At 42.0% G+C, this 18,379-nt stretch overlaps 1 protein-coding gene across 7 annotated transcripts in view; it reads left to right on the top strand.

Annotated features, from left to right (window-relative positions):
• GON4L (gon-4 like) overlaps positions 1 to 18,379 on the top strand; it is a 47,697-nt gene that overhangs the window by 6,130 nt on the left and 23,188 nt on the right. For 6 of the 7 annotated variants that reach the window (XM_050930036.1, XM_050930034.1, XM_050930032.1 and 3 more), the window contains 14 exons: positions 917 to 991; positions 1,350 to 1,400; positions 1,854 to 1,904; positions 2,512 to 2,607; positions 4,211 to 4,330; positions 6,081 to 6,251; positions 7,149 to 7,341; positions 9,740 to 9,841; positions 10,619 to 10,659; positions 11,406 to 11,509; positions 15,206 to 15,404; positions 15,995 to 16,081; positions 17,080 to 17,251; positions 18,056 to 18,200. In XM_050930036.1, the coding sequence (XP_050785993.1) occupies positions 917 to 991; positions 1,350 to 1,400; positions 1,854 to 1,904; positions 2,512 to 2,607; positions 4,211 to 4,330; positions 6,081 to 6,251; positions 7,149 to 7,341; positions 9,740 to 9,841; positions 10,619 to 10,659; positions 11,406 to 11,509; positions 15,206 to 15,404; positions 15,995 to 16,081; positions 17,080 to 17,251; positions 18,056 to 18,200 (1,607 nt within the window). The remainder of the gene's footprint in view (positions 1 to 916; positions 992 to 1,349; positions 1,401 to 1,853; positions 1,905 to 2,511; positions 2,608 to 4,210; positions 4,331 to 6,080; positions 6,252 to 7,148; positions 7,342 to 9,739; positions 9,842 to 10,618; positions 10,660 to 11,405; positions 11,510 to 15,205; positions 15,405 to 15,994; positions 16,082 to 17,079; positions 17,252 to 18,055; positions 18,201 to 18,379) is intronic. The other variant, XM_050930033.1, reaches the window with a different exon arrangement.

Below are 18,379 nucleotides of genomic sequence, written 5' to 3'. Positions count from 1 at the left end.
TACCTAGTGCAAAACTTGAGCCAGCTAATTCTGTAGTGAAGCACTTGTTGTCAGATTCCAGTCATCCCTGAACTGAGCCTAGGGAACACCAATGCTGTTTTCAAAATAATAATTTATACTGTTTATTTTAAGCTTTTCTTTGCATTCTAATCATGTTCCATGCCTGATGGTCACAGGAATTTGTCCTTTGTCTATTCCCTCTATAGTGACAAGTGACTGACACTGCTTCTGTTTCAGGCAGATTCACTAGTCATTACTATGTAAATGTCAGGATGCAATTCATTTATCTTTCTCTACAGCCTGGTGCTGATGTGGTCATTTCCTTCCCAGAGCTCCCCATGCTGGCAACCTAGTTACAATATTTGGATTCAGAAGCCAGAGTCTCTGATCTCGTCTTACCTCCTCAACTTTTATTTTCTATAAACTCTCCTTTGTTTTTCAGTTTTGTTTTTTGTATCTCTCTTCTCTAGTAATCAGTGTGCTCTAAAATGTTGTAGCATTAAACTTGCCGTGGAGCAGTGGAATAGATACCATACTCTCACTCTCACGTGTGTGAATATATGTTTGAAGGTGTAAATTCTCCAGTGCTGCCCCACAGTAGCTTTTCTCATGTTCTTAAAACCAGCAAATTTGGGATTTTACATTGTGTGAGAAGAACAGAGCTGATGAAACTGATGTGTGTATAGACTGCACTGTTGTCCCTCCTAATAGCATTAGAAAGTTTGATAGGTTCATTCTACAAAATCTTTGCATGTAATGTAGGGCCTGCACTTTATCATAAGAGGAGCACTTAATATTTTCTTGTCCTCTTTCCACCACCCACCACATTTCCAAGATTATTTTGAGCTGAAGTCTGATTCTTTTTCACAACAAAAATAAAAAAGGAGACTTGAAGCCAATTTTTATGTTCTTGCAGGAAGTGATCACAAATGAGCACGTGGTTGCCATGATGAAAGCAGCCATCAGTGAGACAGAAGACATGCCCATGTTTGTGAGTAACAAGCTTTCCCCTTCCCCATTGCTATCTATCCATATGCATGGTACCTTCAGACGCTGCTCTGACTGTTGAATCTTGCTAGTGATCTGGTGTGGGGAGAGAATAGGATAAAGGTAGGATCATGGAAGAACTTGTATTGCAATATGTATAAGCAGTTAGAGACGCTAACTACTACTCTGTTGGAACCTAACTGCTAAACAGAATCATCAGGTATAGTTTAGTGCAGAGATGTCATGCCCACCATGTCAGACAGGTAGTGTACTTAGCAACAAGAAACAAAGACATTTTCCATAGAGAGAGACCGGTGAAAAATGTTATAGTTAAGAGTTTGCTTTCTTTTTAACTCTTTTAGGAGCCAAAAATGACTCGCTCTAAACTGAAGGAAGTTGTGGAGAAAGGAGTGGTGAGTTTGTCATTTGCATTTTTTCCCATTGGCTTGGGAAAGGATAGAAGATGCTTTACTGGCCTCTGGGACAGTAGGAACTGTAGACTGGGGATGCTTTCTGTGAACTATTCCTAAGCCTAAAAAACGTTACAAGGGGAGGTATGTGCACGTGCCCATATTTGTAGGGATCTTAAACAAAGAAAATAGAGATTCCTTAGAGATGAACAGTAATGTGCCAGATCAGAGCTGGAGGGGGTAAAGTGCACACAGGGAACTGAGAATATCTAATAGAGGAGGGAGTTGTTGCCCGACGCCCAAATCTGCTGAGCAGTTTAGAAAGCATATATTTTAAAGTCAGATGTTACTTGACTAATTGGGGAAATAGGATCACAAAACGCAGATGGTCCTTTGTTTTAACACTCAATAATCCGTGTAACATTAGATTTCAAATAATTGTTTTATTTCCATTAGGTAATCCCTGCATGGAATATTTCTCCAATTAAGAAGGCTAATGAGATCAAGGTTAGCAACTGAAAGGTGAATCTGTGCTGTTTCCTCTGTCTGCAAAATCTGTTGCAAGCAGATTTGCATCCCTGCACAAAAAACTCCAGTGAATATACTCATCTGATTCACCTTGGGCTCACATCTTCGGCCTTTTGTTTCTCTCTGACTGTTCCTTCTCCTGACTTGTAGCTTGTTTTCCTCTTCCATGTTTTATTATGTGTATTGTGGTACTGCCCAGAAACCCCACTGAGGGCTGGGCACTGCCTATCTCAAAGAGTTGACAGTTTAATTTTAGATATAATGCAACAAGTCAGTGTAACAAACAATAGGATGACAGGTGTATCAGTGCTAGAAGCATGTGGTTTCATAGACTGTGCAATATGAGACGCTGTGAACTCATTCAGTGGCTTTTTAATATTGTAAATTGGGCCTGTCCTTGCACCTCTGAATCCACCCATTCCACAAGACTTACTTGGATACAGTTCCACATCCTCTGGAGCTCTCTCCTTATCTTGGCTCCTTCTCTAAGCTTCTCCACACATGTCCTGTGGTATGGGCATTTGAAACTGTAAAACTTTTAGCTTAAATCTGTAAAGTTCTTATATTTCCCTTGGTTTCACTGCAGCCTCCTCAGTTTGTGGACATCCCCCTTGAAGATGATGATTCATCTGATGAGGAGTACCAGCCTGAGGATGAGGATGAAGATGAGACTGCTGAAGAGGTAAATATGGCTAAACACATCTGATTATATCCACAAAGGGATTTTAGTGCCTAACAGCCACTTTAGGCACCCATATTCAAAATCAGCTGCTGTCTAATTCTGTAGGTGGCTGAGTTGCTGCTGGTAAAGTTCCTAGGTACCTAAAAAACTGCCAGGGGGTATGTGCACAGCCACCTAAGTCCTGATGCCTGGGCACCTAGCTCAGACCTAGGTCCTAGCAGAATCTTCAAACTGAGTGTTCCCCCACCTATGGTGCCTACAGGGTCCAATCTGGTGTGTGTGCTCAGAGGCTGCCTTAGAGCACACCCTACTGGATTAGGTCCTGCACAAAACTGAGTCAGAGGTTGTTTCTCTCCCCACCATCCCTCTTTTAATCCAACAGCTCAGTGGTTAGAGCCCTCATCCAGGATGTGGGAGAGCTCGGTTCAAATCCCTATTCTTTCTGAGAGAATCTGCAGCTTGAACCCAGGTTTTTCATGTCTTAGTGAGTGCCCTAATTGTTGAGGCATGAGTTATTCTGGAGAGAGTCTCTGTCTCTCCTGTTGAAGCTTTTCTAGTTTGCATAAAATGTTTAAATATTCACTGGGCCCTAGAGAGAGCGAGAATTATGCTCTGACCCAGTGGTTAGGGCACTGCCGTGGGATGTAGAACAGTTGGGTTAATAAATTCATTGAATTTAAGGCCAGAAGGGACCACCAGGTCATCCAGTCCGACTTCCTGTATATCACAGACAATCAATGCCACTCAGCACCTGCACACTAAATCCCACAACAGAAATTGAATCAAGATATTCTAGCCCTCAGGAGTCTGAACTATTACGTCCCTCAGGCAGAGACTAGGAGGGACAGAGGCATACCAATGGTTACATGAGAGATACCCAGGTAATCCTGGCAAGTGACTTGCATCCCATGCAATAGAGGAAGGCAAAAAAACCCCGAGGTTCCTGTCAGTCTGACCTGGGTGAAAATTTGCTCCTGACCCCACATATAGCAATCAGTTAGATCCTATGAGTAAGAACCAACTAGGCAAGCATCTGAGAGACAGAATTCTTAGTACTACCTCAGCCCACCCCATCCAATGTCATATCTCCAGCTGTGGCCATCTCTGATGCTTCACAGGAAGAGGACAGACAAACCAACCCAGAATACACTGGGTGGGAAATCCCTTCCTGACTCTTGCAGATAAACAGGTGCACCCCTGAAGGCATGAGCTTTTTAGGAACATCAGCTAGATAGAAACCAGAAGGGACCCTCATGAGTGCTGAGCCCTACCTGCTACCATCACAAACAACCCCATCATACAGTACCACACGTACATTTATCCAGATCCCTTAAAAACTAATTAAAGGTGTGTGCCCCAAAATTCCTGTTGGAGGGTTGTTCCAGAACCTCACTCTTCCAACATTTTTCTAAGGTTCATCCCTTGGTGTCCTCCCTGAAAGATTATCCTACTGGTTTTGGTTCATTCTTTCCTTCGTAGTATACTGAGACTTTGACTTAATTATGTTAAAAGAAAATCACTGGAATGAGATATTAGTTGAAAAAGAGTATGTTAGTGATTGCAAAATTACTTGGCTGTGTTTTGCTTTTCTTTTCTTCTATAGAGCTTGTTGGAAAGTGATGTGGAGAGCACTACCTCTTCTCCTCGGGGAGCAAAGCGATCTAGGACAAGGCGATCATCAGATATGATAGAGACAGATGAAGAGGGAGCAACCCTGTCTGAGGTACAGTTCACGTCAAAACTCCAGTACTTTCTGAAATAGCTTCAGTCTTTCATTCTGAGTCACCAGTGAGAAATCCATAATAAATGTTGATTGTTAACATTTATGTACTGGTAGCACTCATGTGCTGATTTGACTCTGTCCCATTGTTATGGGTGCAATATAAAGAGATGGATACAACCCATGCCCAAAGACCGTATAGTCCAGGGGTTGGCAACCTTTCAAGAGGTGGTGTGCTGAGTCTTCATTTATTCACTCTAATTTAAGGTTTCGAGTGCCAGTAATACATTTTAATGTTTTTAGAAGATTTCTTTCTGTAAGTCTATAATATATAACTAAACTATTGTATGTAAAGTAAATAACGTTTTTTAAATGTTTAAGAAGCTTCATTTAAAATTAAATTAAAATGCAGAGCCCCCCAGACCGCTGGCCAGGACCTGGGCAGTGTGAGTGCCACTGAAAATCACCTTGCGTGCCGTCTTTGTCACATGTGCCATAGGTTGCCTCCTCTGTTATAGTCTATGAATAGCAGTTTACAAAGAATCGGAGAGAGAGACAGTTAAAATATATGCAATTTTTTATATATATATATTTTCTAGTTACGTACATGTACTTAACTCCTCCAACTGCACCTTAGCTGAGCCATTAAACATTGGATGATTTCTTATAGGCATCGAGACAGATATGGGCCTTGGAGAGATTTCAAAGAGACATTAGCGACCTTATGCATCAGTACAGGGCGAGTCTCCATGAATAAGGAGTAGTGTGGAAAAAAGTACCAAAATGTTTGTGGTAGCTGTGGGCTGCCAAAGATGGTATTGCAGGTGGAGGAATGGGAATGTGGGAGGTGGATGATGCGATAAGAGATACATAATGCATAAGTAGAAAGGCAAAAGAGTTGGGAAGGGCTGTGAAGATTAGGACAAGAAGCTTACTTTTGATTTGGTGTAAGGAAGAGAGTTATTGGTGGAATTAAAAAAAGGGGGGGATGATCTGCTCAAGAGATGAGCAAGGAACATGATTTTTAACAGCTTCATTTTGTCTGATTCCCTCGTGCAACTGTAGGTTGGGAATATGTGATCATGAGAACAGATAGTGCTGTGTGCTAAGTGCAAGAGTGAGTCTGAGTTTCCCTGGCTTCTAAAGAATGAAAACTTTTTATTCTGTTTCTGGAGCCTTTATTTTCTGGAAGTTAGGTCTTCCTGGAACCCCACATTCACATACCTCTCAACATAACCCCCCAGCCCTCCCCAAATAGCCTAGTTTTTCTGTTTTTAATGATGCTCCTTGCAGTAAACAGGAAGGTTATGGTACTGCTTATCTTTTCTCTTCAGAAGCAATTATTAACTCTTCACCTATGGCACAGTGTATGAGATCAGAGGCAACATGGTGAATGTACTGATTTTCCTCTCCCTCCCTTTCTCCCTGCCATTGTCTCCTATCACCAATTTAATCTCATATAGTTAAAATGCTTCCAGAGCTGATAATTTTGGAAACGGATTAGAATGAAATCTTTGAAACTTTCTCCTCTCCTGCAGAGCTCTGAATAGTTACATTCTCACCACTATTCTTGCTAAAAATCAAGTCTACCAGAATCAGGAGAGTCCCTTTCCCCTGTGATGCCGTGTTTTATTTTGTATTGCAGTAGCACCTGATTGTGCAAGGCATTATACAAACAGAAAAAAGAAATCCTTGCCCTGGAGAGACTGACCTAAGTAAAATATTTTTAACATGAAGGACTTCTTTTGATTAGGTGGAGAAGGTTTCTACACCCCTTATTAGGCATATTAGTGCTGAAGTGGTTCCCATGGGACCTCCACCACCACCTAAACCGAAACAGAGCAGGGATAGCACTTTTATGGAGAAGCTGCATGCTGTGGATGAGGAACTGGCCTCCAGCCCAGTGTGCATGGATTCCTACCAGGTAATGTGATCAGGGATACTGCAAAAATGACACTGTGCTGCAAGTATAACAGTATTGTTGTTAATGTAAGGTGGTTGTTTGATCTGTACTGTGTAAAGCACATTGCTAACACTTTAAGATGCTTAAAAGTGAGAGAATTATACAAATCAATTACTTTTCCTTATTTATACCCTTTGTTTACACTCTGCATTTCTCTCAGCTCGGATAATGAAAATCAGTTCCATCAGTTTCACATTTGTATTCTTTGTGCTATATTGCTCAGGTATTAAAACATTGCAGGAGAATGTTTCTAAAGTGTTTTAGAATTTTTAAATTGTTGAAATGTTTCTTTTTTTGTTACATTTTGTAAAAACAAGATTTATAAAATATAACATTTGCCAAATTTAAGCTGATTATGTAAATTGCTCCCTTTAGGTGACACTGTGACTCAGCAGGGAAGCAGTAGACTGTAAAATTGGGAGCAAGAGACCTAAGAGGGTGATGTAGTGTGTTAATGATTGTATTTCAGTGAATCTATGGAGCTGCAATGATACAGACTCTAGCAGAAGTTGTTCTGCCTGGCTCCTGTCTTGGAAAGGGCTGTTGTGGTGATAACTGAGCCGTGGGGATGGACAGGATAAACCAACTGATAAGGAGTAAAATATTGAAGGGGAAGAAAGCTCTTAAGGCAATAGGTTTGAATGAGGTGCATGTTGAAAAGATATTTATAAGTGATGTTAGTGTAATAACTACAGATTAATTAAATGTTACCCTTGGAGGGAACAACAAAGTAACATGAATCTTTTTGTGGCAAGAATCAGATTTTTCTGGTGTCAGGTTTGTTGTTGGTTTTTTGGCTGCACTGAAGTTAAAAGAATAATGGGACGGTTGTGATTGTGCTTTCTCTCCATGTTTCAGTCTTTGGATGATAGCCTCATTGCTTTCCGCACTCGATCAAAGAGACCCTTGAAGGATGTTCCTCTTGGTCAATTGGAGGCTGAGCTCCGTGCCCCAGATATCACACCAGACATGTATGACCCAAATACTGCAGATGATGAAGACTGGAAAAGGTGGCTTGGGGGACTCATGAATGATGATGTGGAGAGCGAGGGTATGCAGCAATACCTGGTTATTTAGTGGTATTGATGGGGGCATTTTCATCTCTGACCTTGATTAAGAGTTCTGTGGGAAGCTTGAAGCTTTCTCTTCCTGTCTATCCCAGGCAGTCTCATGTACAGCCGTTAGCTTGGTTAGTAACATGGATATGTTCTCTATGCCAACATCCTTGCTAACCTTCCACATATCTGTTGTATTGGTTCTAGGCTCAATCCTCTCTTCAAGGTTAAACATGCATTGACTCGTAAACTAGTGTACTAGTATATATGCTAACTGCTGCCTATGAGTAATAATGAGGGTGTTGTGCATTTCAGTTGCACTATAAATACTCCAGTGTCCTGTTTAACCAGCTCTGCTGTTTTTATTGTTTGTTTTCTTCCCCATGCTCCAACACACTGTCTGTGTCAGAACCTAGATACTACAGTAAAATGAGCTTTAATAATGGATCTAGAGATGAAAAGTTTTGGCTGGCTGAGTCTGCTTATACAGAGAGCTTATAATGGCTATTAACACAGTGGATGCTCTTGTGTCAGATATTTTGGAGATTTCTTCTTCTTTTCTAAACTTAGCTTCCTTCTGTACTTTGTTCTACCTTTCTCATTAGACTGTAAGCCCTTCAGGGAAGGACCATAGACTTAATATGTGTTTGCACAGTGCTTAGTACAATTGGTCTCTGATCCTGCTTGATCATTTGAATGCAAATATATAAATGTTTAATAATAAAAATTAAAATGAAACTTGGAAGCTGCTGTTCACATAACCTGATCCCAGAAACTGGAGTGAAGTATTTAACGTTTCAACCTTCACCATTGCTGAAACTTTCCACAAGACAGCTTCCATAACTAGCAGGATGAAGCCAGCTGTTGGTTTAATGTCAATGCTGCCTTTCTCTTTTGTCAAGTATTAGAGGGATAGCCGTGTTAATCTGGATCTGTAAAAGCAGCAAAGAGTCCTGTGGCACCTTATAGACTAACAGAAGTTTTGGAGAATGAGCTTTCATGGGTGAATACCCACTTCATTAGATGCATGTAGTAGAAATTTCCAGGGGCAGGTGTGTATGTTTATGCAAGCAAGAAGCAGGCTGGAGATAACAAGGTTAGTTCAGTCAGGGAGGATGAGGCCCTCTTCTAGTAGCTGAGGTGTGAAAACCAAGGGAGGAGAAACTGGTTTTGTTGTTGGCAAGAGAGAGATGAATAGATATTGAACCTGTCATAAGGACTAATATAACTGCTTTGCTTTGGCTTTAGTTTCATTTGCAAACTGAATTTAACAAGGGCTACTGAAGCAGGATAATGTTAGCAGAGGCTGGAATCATTGCTGGAATCATCTTCTTAGCATGTGCCTTAGGTGGCGTATGCCCAGGATGCATCACTGAATTTGGTCTGCTGGTTGGATCATTAGTTTGCCTGGCCTGGGTACTGACGGGGATGTGCGTTGACCTGTTTTAGAAGAAGTAGTATGAAAATACTTTCTTCATGGATCATGTTTTCTAAACATCTTACCATTTTTTGTTTCTCTCCTGGACTCTTTCCAGTGTGTCCACATCTTCCTTAAAGTGTGGGGCCCAAAACTGCACACATTATTACAGCTGAGGCCTCATTGCCGAGTAGAGTGAAACAATTACCTCTTGTATCTTGCATATGACATTCCTGTTAATACATTGCAGAATGACATTTGCCATTTTCACAACATTATATGAGTAACTCCCATTGACTTCAGTGGAAGAGTAAAGCCCCAGGATCGGCAGGAGGAAATCTTAAAATGAATTATCCACTGAAAACCTGGAGCTTGGATTTGTTTGTCAGATAGGAAAATACAGTTAGGCCTATTTCTTGTTGTAGTAGTGTCTAACTTGAAAAGTACAGTATAGGGCACACCTTTATTTATCAATGTGGTGTTTTTACATGAGGGGCACCATGTTGTATTTACCATCATGATTTATGCTCTTATAAGAAACAAGAAAATAATTCAGAGGTTGAGTCTCTGTCTTGCCTCTTGTGTCATCATTTACACCACCTGTGTACAGTGGGTGTAAAACGCACCTATTAGAATAGTGGCATTATATACTCACTTTCTGCAAATTTAGATGACACAAATTACAGCTAGTGGAGAATCAGTCTCACCTTACTAAACTTGGAATATTTAAAATACTAGGGAAAGAAATGAGGGTGCTATAAGTGCAGAGTGAAAGGAAGATAGTTTTTTTTTTTTTTTATTGCTACCACAGCAATTGAGCAAACTGGGACCCTGTTAAAACTAATACTAACTCAAGTCCTGCTTCTGTCTGGCAGGATAGCCAGTAAGCCCAGTGTTTCTCCCCAGGTTGCCATTAGCACGGTCTCCCTTACGGTCTGATTTATGAAAAAATATGTTTCAAACATTTATCTTGTTAGATGAGGCTGATGATGATGATGACCCTGAGTATAACTTCCTGGAAGATCTGGATGAACCAGATACAGAAGACTTCAGGAATGATCGTGCTGTGAGAATCACCAGTAAGTACTGTGATAACCGAAGCTCAGCTCCTTCAGCACTGCTTCTGTTAGAATTGTTGATCCAAATTTAAAACTTCAGTGTTTGTTGCGAAGGTTTTGCAAGGCAGGGCTAATTTAAAAAAAAAATAAAATAAAGAGAACCACCCTCCATGCTGTTAACTTTTCCCGCTCCTCTGTATAGTAATGACTCACCATAAATGCATGAATGGATCTGGCCAGTGGTCCAGCTTTACCATTCCATTGCTATCAGGTACAGCTACTTCTTTATTTTGAGTTCTGTTTTAGACAAAATGAAACAGTAGCCAAGATACTCTCAGAGTCTGATGTGGGTGTTAAGGAGGTTAGATAGGGTTGCATTGAAGGACTTTACTGTGTTGCTCAGGCCTTCACCTGTGAGTGGGGTCAAAGCTGCATCATTAGGCGCATAGAGAGTATGTGGGGAGAAATAGCAGCCTGAATGTGGATGAAAACCTTGTGACCACAGTTGCGGGATGCTGATCTCTTAAATCACAGATCAAGGAGGTGAAGCCCTTCTGGCATACACAAGGGATTAGGATTGAGTGGCTGAGAGGCAGGCTGTACTTGGATGCTTCAGGGCTGATCCCCATCACAAAGAGAAAATGTAAGAGTATATGAGAGGGTCCCCTTTCTTCCCACTTGTGTTGGAAAGTTTGCAAGGGTTTGTCATCTTCTGAAAAGGAAACCCTGCAAATTGCTGAAATTTTTCTTACTGGATTACTAACTGTTTCTTCATGCACCCTGTCTTGTCTCTTACAGAGAAAGAAGTAAATGAACTGATGGAGGAGCTGTTTGAGACAGTAAGGGCAAGTCTATATTACATAATTAAAGTCAACCTTAGTTATGTCAACATACAGCCACTGCAGTAATTAAATAGTTTTTGCACGTCCACACTGCCTTCTTGTGTTAGTGGTGTGTGTCCTCACTAGGAACGCTTGCACCAATTTAACTGTAAGCGTGGGGCATTGTGGGACAGCTTCTGAAAGGCAGCAACAGTCGATGTACTCAATGCAGTATCTACACTGATGCAGCATCGACCTAACTACATCAACCTAAGCACTATACCTTTCGCGGAGGCAGAGTTTAGTCACTGTAGTGGGTGAGTTACATTGGTGGAAGCTGCATTTTAGAGTAGACCCTTGCATTGTTAGGTTGATGTAAACTTCCTTAGGTCGATCTAACTCTGTAGTGTACACCAGGTCTAAGTGAGATGTTTAACAATATGTGGGAGTCTTTCTATCCTGGAACTGACAGAGGGTCTCTGAAGGTGCCATCATAAGCCAAAGAGAGGGAACTTTACTGGATGTCTCAGCATAAACTCACTGTAAGGGGTCCTGTCATGTATGTGCAACTGTGAGGAGGTTAAAGCATGTACCCCAGTGAAGACCCAAGGGGGCTGAGCATGTCTGCTGCTGATGGCATCAGTATAGGTCCATTGTGATTAATTTTATACTGAGCCAGAAACCCTTCTGTACTAAAAGTAATTCCCTGAACTTCAGACAGAGCCTCATATACCTGACAACTGCTGAGCTTTATTTCCTGTCAGTTCCAGGATGAGATGGGTTTCTCCAACATGGAAGATGAAGGCCAAGAAGATGAGGACACTGTTGCAGAGTCACGGCCGAATTTTAACACACCACAGGCACTTAGGTATGACTGTCTGGTCTCAATAAAAACTGCAGAGGGTGTCTGGGCACCCAGCTGTCAAATATGTAATAGAAAGAAGATGGAAGCCACAGACATACCATCCAGATGGCGATGGTGTCCATGGCCCTTTTGCTCTGACTCCCTGATACAGCAGTGTATTTGCTGCAATTTGTAGGTATCATGGAGGGAGCCAGTATGGACAGCGCTTCTCAGTGAAGGGGCCAGGAAGAAGGAGGCAATGCCCTGAAGGAGAGTGTAATGGCGGCTTTTATTGGAGGAAAGGCAGTGGACCTCAGAAAGAGGTGTCATTGAGGGACTGGACTGTATTCTAGCAACACAGCTGAAGGGTGACAGCTTTTTTAACTTCCTCCAGAGGAGTTCACTTACTACCTCCAGCTTTCTTGGTAATATGAAGGTACTGTTGAAGAGCTGGGCTGCTCAATACAGTAGAACCTCAGAGTTACGAACCCTCAGGAAGGGAAGTTGTTCATAACTTTGAAATGTTTGTAACTCTGCACAAAACGTTATGGTTCTTTAAGAAGTTTACAATTCAACATTGACTTTACAGCATTGAAACTTTACTATGGAGAAGAAAAATGCTGCTTTTAACCATCTTAATTTAAATGAAACCAGCACAGAAACAATGAGGAGGCCAGTGACTGCTCGTTGTTTCAGTGGATACAGACTAACATGGCTACCCCTCTGGTACTAAGCACAGAAATGGTTTCCTTACCCTATCAAATCTTTTTTTAAACTTTCCCTTTAGTTTTTTAGTAGTTTATGTATAACACGGTACTGTACTGTTCCTTTTTTGGACGGGGGGTGTTCTCTGCTGCTACCTGATTGCATACTTCCAGTTCCAAATGAGGTGTGTGGTTGACCTGTCAGTTCGTAACTCTAAAGTTCTACTGTACTGGTATTGCCTAACAAATCTCCCAGTGCACATCACTTCTTGAACAGGTGGGTGCTGCTAGTCAGGAAAGAGTTGGACTGGCAGAGCTGTGTAGGGGCACGAGACTGAAGCAACTGTCAGCTGTGGACAACATATGACATCTTTTTGATAATTACTAGCATGGGCTAAATATTAGCCAGTGACTTGGAGCTGATTGGCTTCAGATCTCATGATCCTTCTCCTGTTCTTAGTTAATATTTATTTTGACAAATTGTGGCTTACTATTGAAATGGTAACAGTAACAGTAACTGAGGGGCTGAAAGTGAACTGCAGTTTGAATGAAGACTCCTTGTCTATGGGGCAGCTCAGCTCAAGACTAAGCTGTATCTGTTTGGGAAGGGAGCTAAAGTGACTGCTGGGCAACTGCACCATTCTCTCCAGATGAGCAGTACTGGAGGGGAGTGTGGAAATCTTAGACCAGCTACAGTCTTAGTGTGAAGGGTATTTCATGCTAATTTCCCTCGTCTGTATGGGGTAAGGTGGGGTAAGTCCTCCTCCTAACTGGTTTCCTCTTCCCTGGTATTATCTGTACATAGTGTTGTTCCTGGACTTCTTTAGGGAGGTAATTTTGTGGGAAATTTTCACCTATTTGTTCCATTGGTTCCTTCCCTTTAGTATCTTGGAATGTAAATGTCTTAGAGGGCCCTTGATCGTGACTAACTTTGAGAGCACATGCTGGGTCTGTTGTGGAAGTGGAGCTGATCCTAGTTGGGTCAGAGGTGGGAAAGTGTTGATTGGGCTATCTATAGAGCTCTGTCATAAGCAGGCTGACACTTAAAGCTGTTTGCAATGACAGGAATATTTACACCACTTCTCTGCTGCAGCAGAAACAAACATAATGAAATAGCCTGCTGAGTAAAACTCAGGGGCACATCATTAATATTTACAAAGTGTGTCCACAGCATTGGAGAGCTGCAAGTGATTTCACTGGGACTGATGATGGTAATAGCCAGCAGCCATAATACTTTGGGCTGTGATCTTGTTTAATCCAACAAGCTTGGGTCAGGTCTGGTCTAGTTCTCGAATGATCTCTTTTTAGCAATGTCTTATCTAGCTTCTTATACCATGGCCGTTAACAGTGGTATGTGAGTACTTGAATAAGATGGTGGAGGAAATGATACTGGTGATTGAGTAGGGAATGCTTTTATCTGAGGCCTAGTCTACACTGCGGAGGTGGAGATTGATCTAAGATACATCGACTTCAGCTACGCTATTCACATAGCTGAAGTTGCGTATCTTAGATCGACTTACCTCCTGTCCTCATGGCGCGGGATCGACGACCACGGCTCCCCCAGTGACTCCGCTTCTGCCTCTCACTCTGGTGGAGTTCCGGAGTGAATGGCAGAGCGTTCGGGGATCGATTTATCGTGTCTCATCTAGACGCGATAAATCAATTCCCCGATAGTATCCGTGGGTAGTGTGGACATACCCTGAGGGTATGGCTACACTTACAGCTGTACAGCACTGGGGGTTACAGCTGTCTTCCTACAGCTGTGTAGGGAAAGCGCTGCAGTGTGGCCACACTGACAGCTACCAGCGCTGCAGTGTGGCCACATTTGCAGCGCTGTAGGGAGTGGTGCATTATGGGCAGCTATCCCAGCGTTCAAGTGGCTGCAAAGTGCTTTTCAAAAGGGGGGTGTGGGGTGAAGTGTGACAGGGAGTGTGGGGGAGACAGAGAGAGTGGATTTTTGGAGCTGACACTGTGTCAGCTCCCTGCCTTGCAAGTTCTAAGGACTGGAAGATACACAGCACCAACCTTCAATCATTTTAAAAGTTTCGACCTCTTCCCCCACCCCTCTCTTATTCACTAAATGCAAATAGCCTTCAGACTAGATAAGCAGCTGCTCCAAAACGGACTCCCCCACCCCCCCGCCGTGTTGCTTCTCTCCTGAAGCAAACACTATCAAGCTGTGAACATTCCAAAGGAATTCCCCTGCCTGCCTCTGCTCGAGCAAACGAGCTGTGTTTGTTTTTTAGATAAGCAGCTCCGGGAGCCCGGAGTTCATAACAAAACAGCAGAGTGGCTGAACAGGCATTCTGGGATACCTCCAAATACCTCGGAGGCCAATTACAGTGCTATTGGTGGCCATGCTTGCGGAGCAGTGCTGCATCACCAGCGCTGCAATCCTTATACCCAAGGCAGAGCAGGAGTACAGCCAGCGCTGCAGCCAGGGAGTTGCTGCGCTGTATGTGCCTTGGAAGTGTGGACGGTGAGTAAGTTGCAGCGCTGTAAACCCACCACCAGCGCAACTCTCCAGTGTAGCCATGGCCTGAGTCTGTAACTAACCAGTACCCCAACATGATGTTAGAGTGGCATGGTGCTTCTGAAGATGCTGCATTCAGATGTAAAACTAAAGCCCTGACTGCTTGTGGTCATTAAAGATTCCATGACACTTTCCTCAAGAACAGGATTATTAATTAATCCTGGTGTGTGGCCAAACTTTACCTCAAGTAATTCTATTCTGATTCTCTAAATTCTCACAGCTTTAATGAGACGCGGGATTTGCCTTAACAGTTTCGGACAGGAAATTAACTTTTGCTTTGGGCTGTTGAAGGAATAGGTGCTGTGTACCAGGTTTATAAAATACTTTGGGTACTTCGAGATGAAAGGTGCTATAGAAATGTAATTAATATTTTAATTGTGCTTTGCAGAAGCTAAGTGAAATCTACTTGATACACCAGGTCATTAAGAGTGGTGTCTGTAAGTCATGGATTTGGCATAATACTGTCTGCTTGATCTGAAACAGATTTGAAGAGCCTCTGGCCAACCTACTCAACGAACAGCACCGGACAGTGAAGGAACAGCTTGAACAGCTGAGAATAAAGAAATCTTCGACCAAGCAGCCACAGGAGATGGAGGGGTCAAAACCTCAAATTGAGAAGCCACTTCAGACCCTAGTTTTGGACATGGGGCAGAGAAAGAGGCTGCATCAGCAAATGCAGCAGGTAAGAGATGTAGATATTATCAGACACAAATATTACACCATCTTATCACAGCTTCATTGTCAACTGCAGGGCAAAGGCCTCTGCATATCATGGTGGCACCTGTGCAGAATTCCTAGGAGTACCCATTCACGTTGCTCTACGAACCCTAATTTTGTATTTCCTGACTTTTTTGTGCATTTATATTCTCAGCTATCATGTTTTAGTTTAAATGATTTATAAATGTTTAGGGTCAGAAGGGACCACTGTGATCATCTAGGATAATTTCCTACAAATGCAAACTACAGGATTTCCCCAAGTGATTCCTGCATCAAACCTCTTACTACTGGTTTCACTTACTGTGGAAATTTCTCTGAACTGTAGTTGTCACTAGTGTGTGCTTGTGTATTTTTAAGGTAATTGCTTAAGATGTCAGCACTAAAAATTATTTCAAGCTCTCTGTTAGTTGAGGTATGTCTGTAGCCAACACTTATTTTGAGACCCAGGAGATATAACCTGCTCCACCTGTTGGTGCTTTAGAATATTTTCCAGTATTTTTGGATATTAGTGTCTTGTGTATGGAAAAGCTTCATCTGTCTGCCCTGTTCTTCCAGCATGTCCAGCTCCTGACTCAAATCCACCTTCTTACCAGCTCCAACTCTAGTCTGAGTTCAGAAGCCAGCACCACGAGGATGTTTCTGGTAAGGATCTAGCTAAAGTTAGAAATACAATAATTCTATCACAAAAATAAAGGTCGCCATTGTCTTTAATCAAGATGACTTGGTCTGTATTTTCAAAAATGAGCAGTGAAGGAGAGGCAGTATTATGTAGCTGCAGCTGCCTTTACATTGCTAAATGGTTCAGCACTGTGTGAGAGAGAGTTTGCTGTCATGGGAGGGTAGCCTAGTTAGTGCAATGGGCTAGTACACTAACGGTGCCAGTTTAGGTGAAAATTAGTTTTGCTTTCTGGTTAGTTTTAACACACACCTCCCTCCAGTTTGGCACTACAGACAGTCCCTGCTCTAGAGATGACTAGGGTGGGATTAGCAGGACTGCTACAGGTTGGAATTGAAGGCTTGGGTGAGAGAAGTGTGTTCAGCTAATGCCTATGCTATACTTGTCTGAAGCCTATGTGTGTATTTGCTGAGGGAAACATAAAAAATCCCAGTGAGAGTGGGTTGGTTAGTGGGAATGCCCTGCAAAGCTTAAAAAACCCAAAATCTGACTTCATTCAGCTGAGAAATATTTCCTTAACATTTGTTTCAAATGATAGTATCATCTACATACTAATGCTTGATCAATTGCTTACTGAACGAGTTTGTATCTGTGTGGTAATGGCAATAACACAGTGCTCTGTATTGGCATGATTTTTGAATTTTTTTTTTTTTTGAAAGATTAAAAACAAAGCTTGAAAAGGTCATCCTTAGAACAGTTTGTGTCTGGTCTGTGATCTTTAATGGTTCTGCATGGGAATGGGGGAGTAATAACTCACAGCAGAGCTGGGGCTTTACAGTTTCAGAGCAGAATAAATGTAATCACTTGTGTCTCATGGCTCGGTATCTCTGAAAAGCAGGGTTGACAATAACTGAAACTTTCTCTGCCTCCTATCTGGCAAGTTTGCTTTCTGAATGACTTCTACATACATGAGTACTTACATTGAAAGCAAGTCCCTTTATTTCCTTTGTATTTGACTCTTCAGACTGAGCTGAGTAACTTTGCTCACAGTTCCATGCTCCTTCGTCAGCAGTTCCATCCCAAGTTTCAAACAGAGTTCCAACCATGTAACTTGAAGGGAGCGTTGCAGCTCATTGAAGACTTTCATGCCCAGGTCAAAGTTGATTGGAGCCCTCGCAAAACTGTGAAGAAGAGTGGTATGTAGCTGAAGGGGCAGGTTTGTAGGGTAGTAATAGCCTTTTGCGTGATGCCCTCCCCTCAAATGAGATGGATTTCAGATTTTTTGCTATGATTTGAAATGGAATTTAGTGTTTATTTTGCAGCACTGTTTCTAACATGTCTTTAAACAATGACCTCAGTATTATTGGCTATCTTTTTCTACTTAAGCCATGAAAAGTGACACAGTAAGATCACATCATAGGGATTTGTACAAGATTGCTTAGCTTGGTAGTCCGGAATGCATGATATGTTTGCAGATGTTTCAAGCTTTGGAAATCCATCAGGAAAACAACAATAGATTGGAAAAATTTGTTCCAGTGGTTTGAGTGATGCATCAAAGACATTTTCTTTTGGTTGCGATGGTTCTACTAACAGGACTAGGGACTTGAACTATGAAATTGCAAAATTAAAAAGCATTCTGAATGGATTGTTTTGGAAATTTTTGTCATAACTTTCTCTTAGCCAAATGATAGGCAGATTAGAGTCAAATGGAGCTGCTCCATCCTTCCACAGAGCTGATATTGCACACACAATTCTGTGGAGAAATCAAAAAGAAAAGTAACTTTTGCTGGGCTAGATTATATTCTTAGTTTTAGTTTCTTGTGTTCTAAACCAAAGTCCAAAGGTTTTTGTGGGGAAAGTAACCCCAGTCTGTACTGCTTTCACAACAGGAGTTATAGGGACCACAGCTTTTACAATAAAGTAATGGTGAGTTTCAGAATTTAAGCATCTATGCTTGTGAGGTTCATCAACTTGTGCTGATCTGTGGATTCTTTTCACAGCAAATGAATTCCCCTGTATTCCAAAGCAAGTGGCATGGATTCTGGCAACGAGAAAAGTGTTTATGTACCCAGAGCTGTTACCAATTTGCTCCCTGAAGGCCAAAGCCCCCCAGAACAAGATTATCTTCACAAAGGCAGAGGACAAGTAGGTGTTCAATGTTAGTGTGTGTGTAAAAAAAAAAAAAAAAAAAAAAAGGGGGGGGGGGCATCTTTCCATCGGGGAAAAAGTAGGGTGCTGTAGCCAACTGATGGGATATCTGGACATTCTGGAATAGCACAATCAGATGGCAACTTTGGCCCCTTGTTCCCAGCCGTAGAACAATT

The sequence above is a fragment of the Gopherus flavomarginatus genome, chromosome 20, assembly GCF_025201925.1.
Source record: "Gopherus flavomarginatus isolate rGopFla2 chromosome 20, rGopFla2.mat.asm, whole genome shotgun sequence".
Taxonomy (NCBI): domain Eukaryota; kingdom Metazoa; phylum Chordata; order Testudines; family Testudinidae; genus Gopherus; species Gopherus flavomarginatus.
The sequence above is the reverse complement of the archived record's forward strand: the minus strand, read 5'-3'. Positions and strand labels throughout refer to the sequence as shown.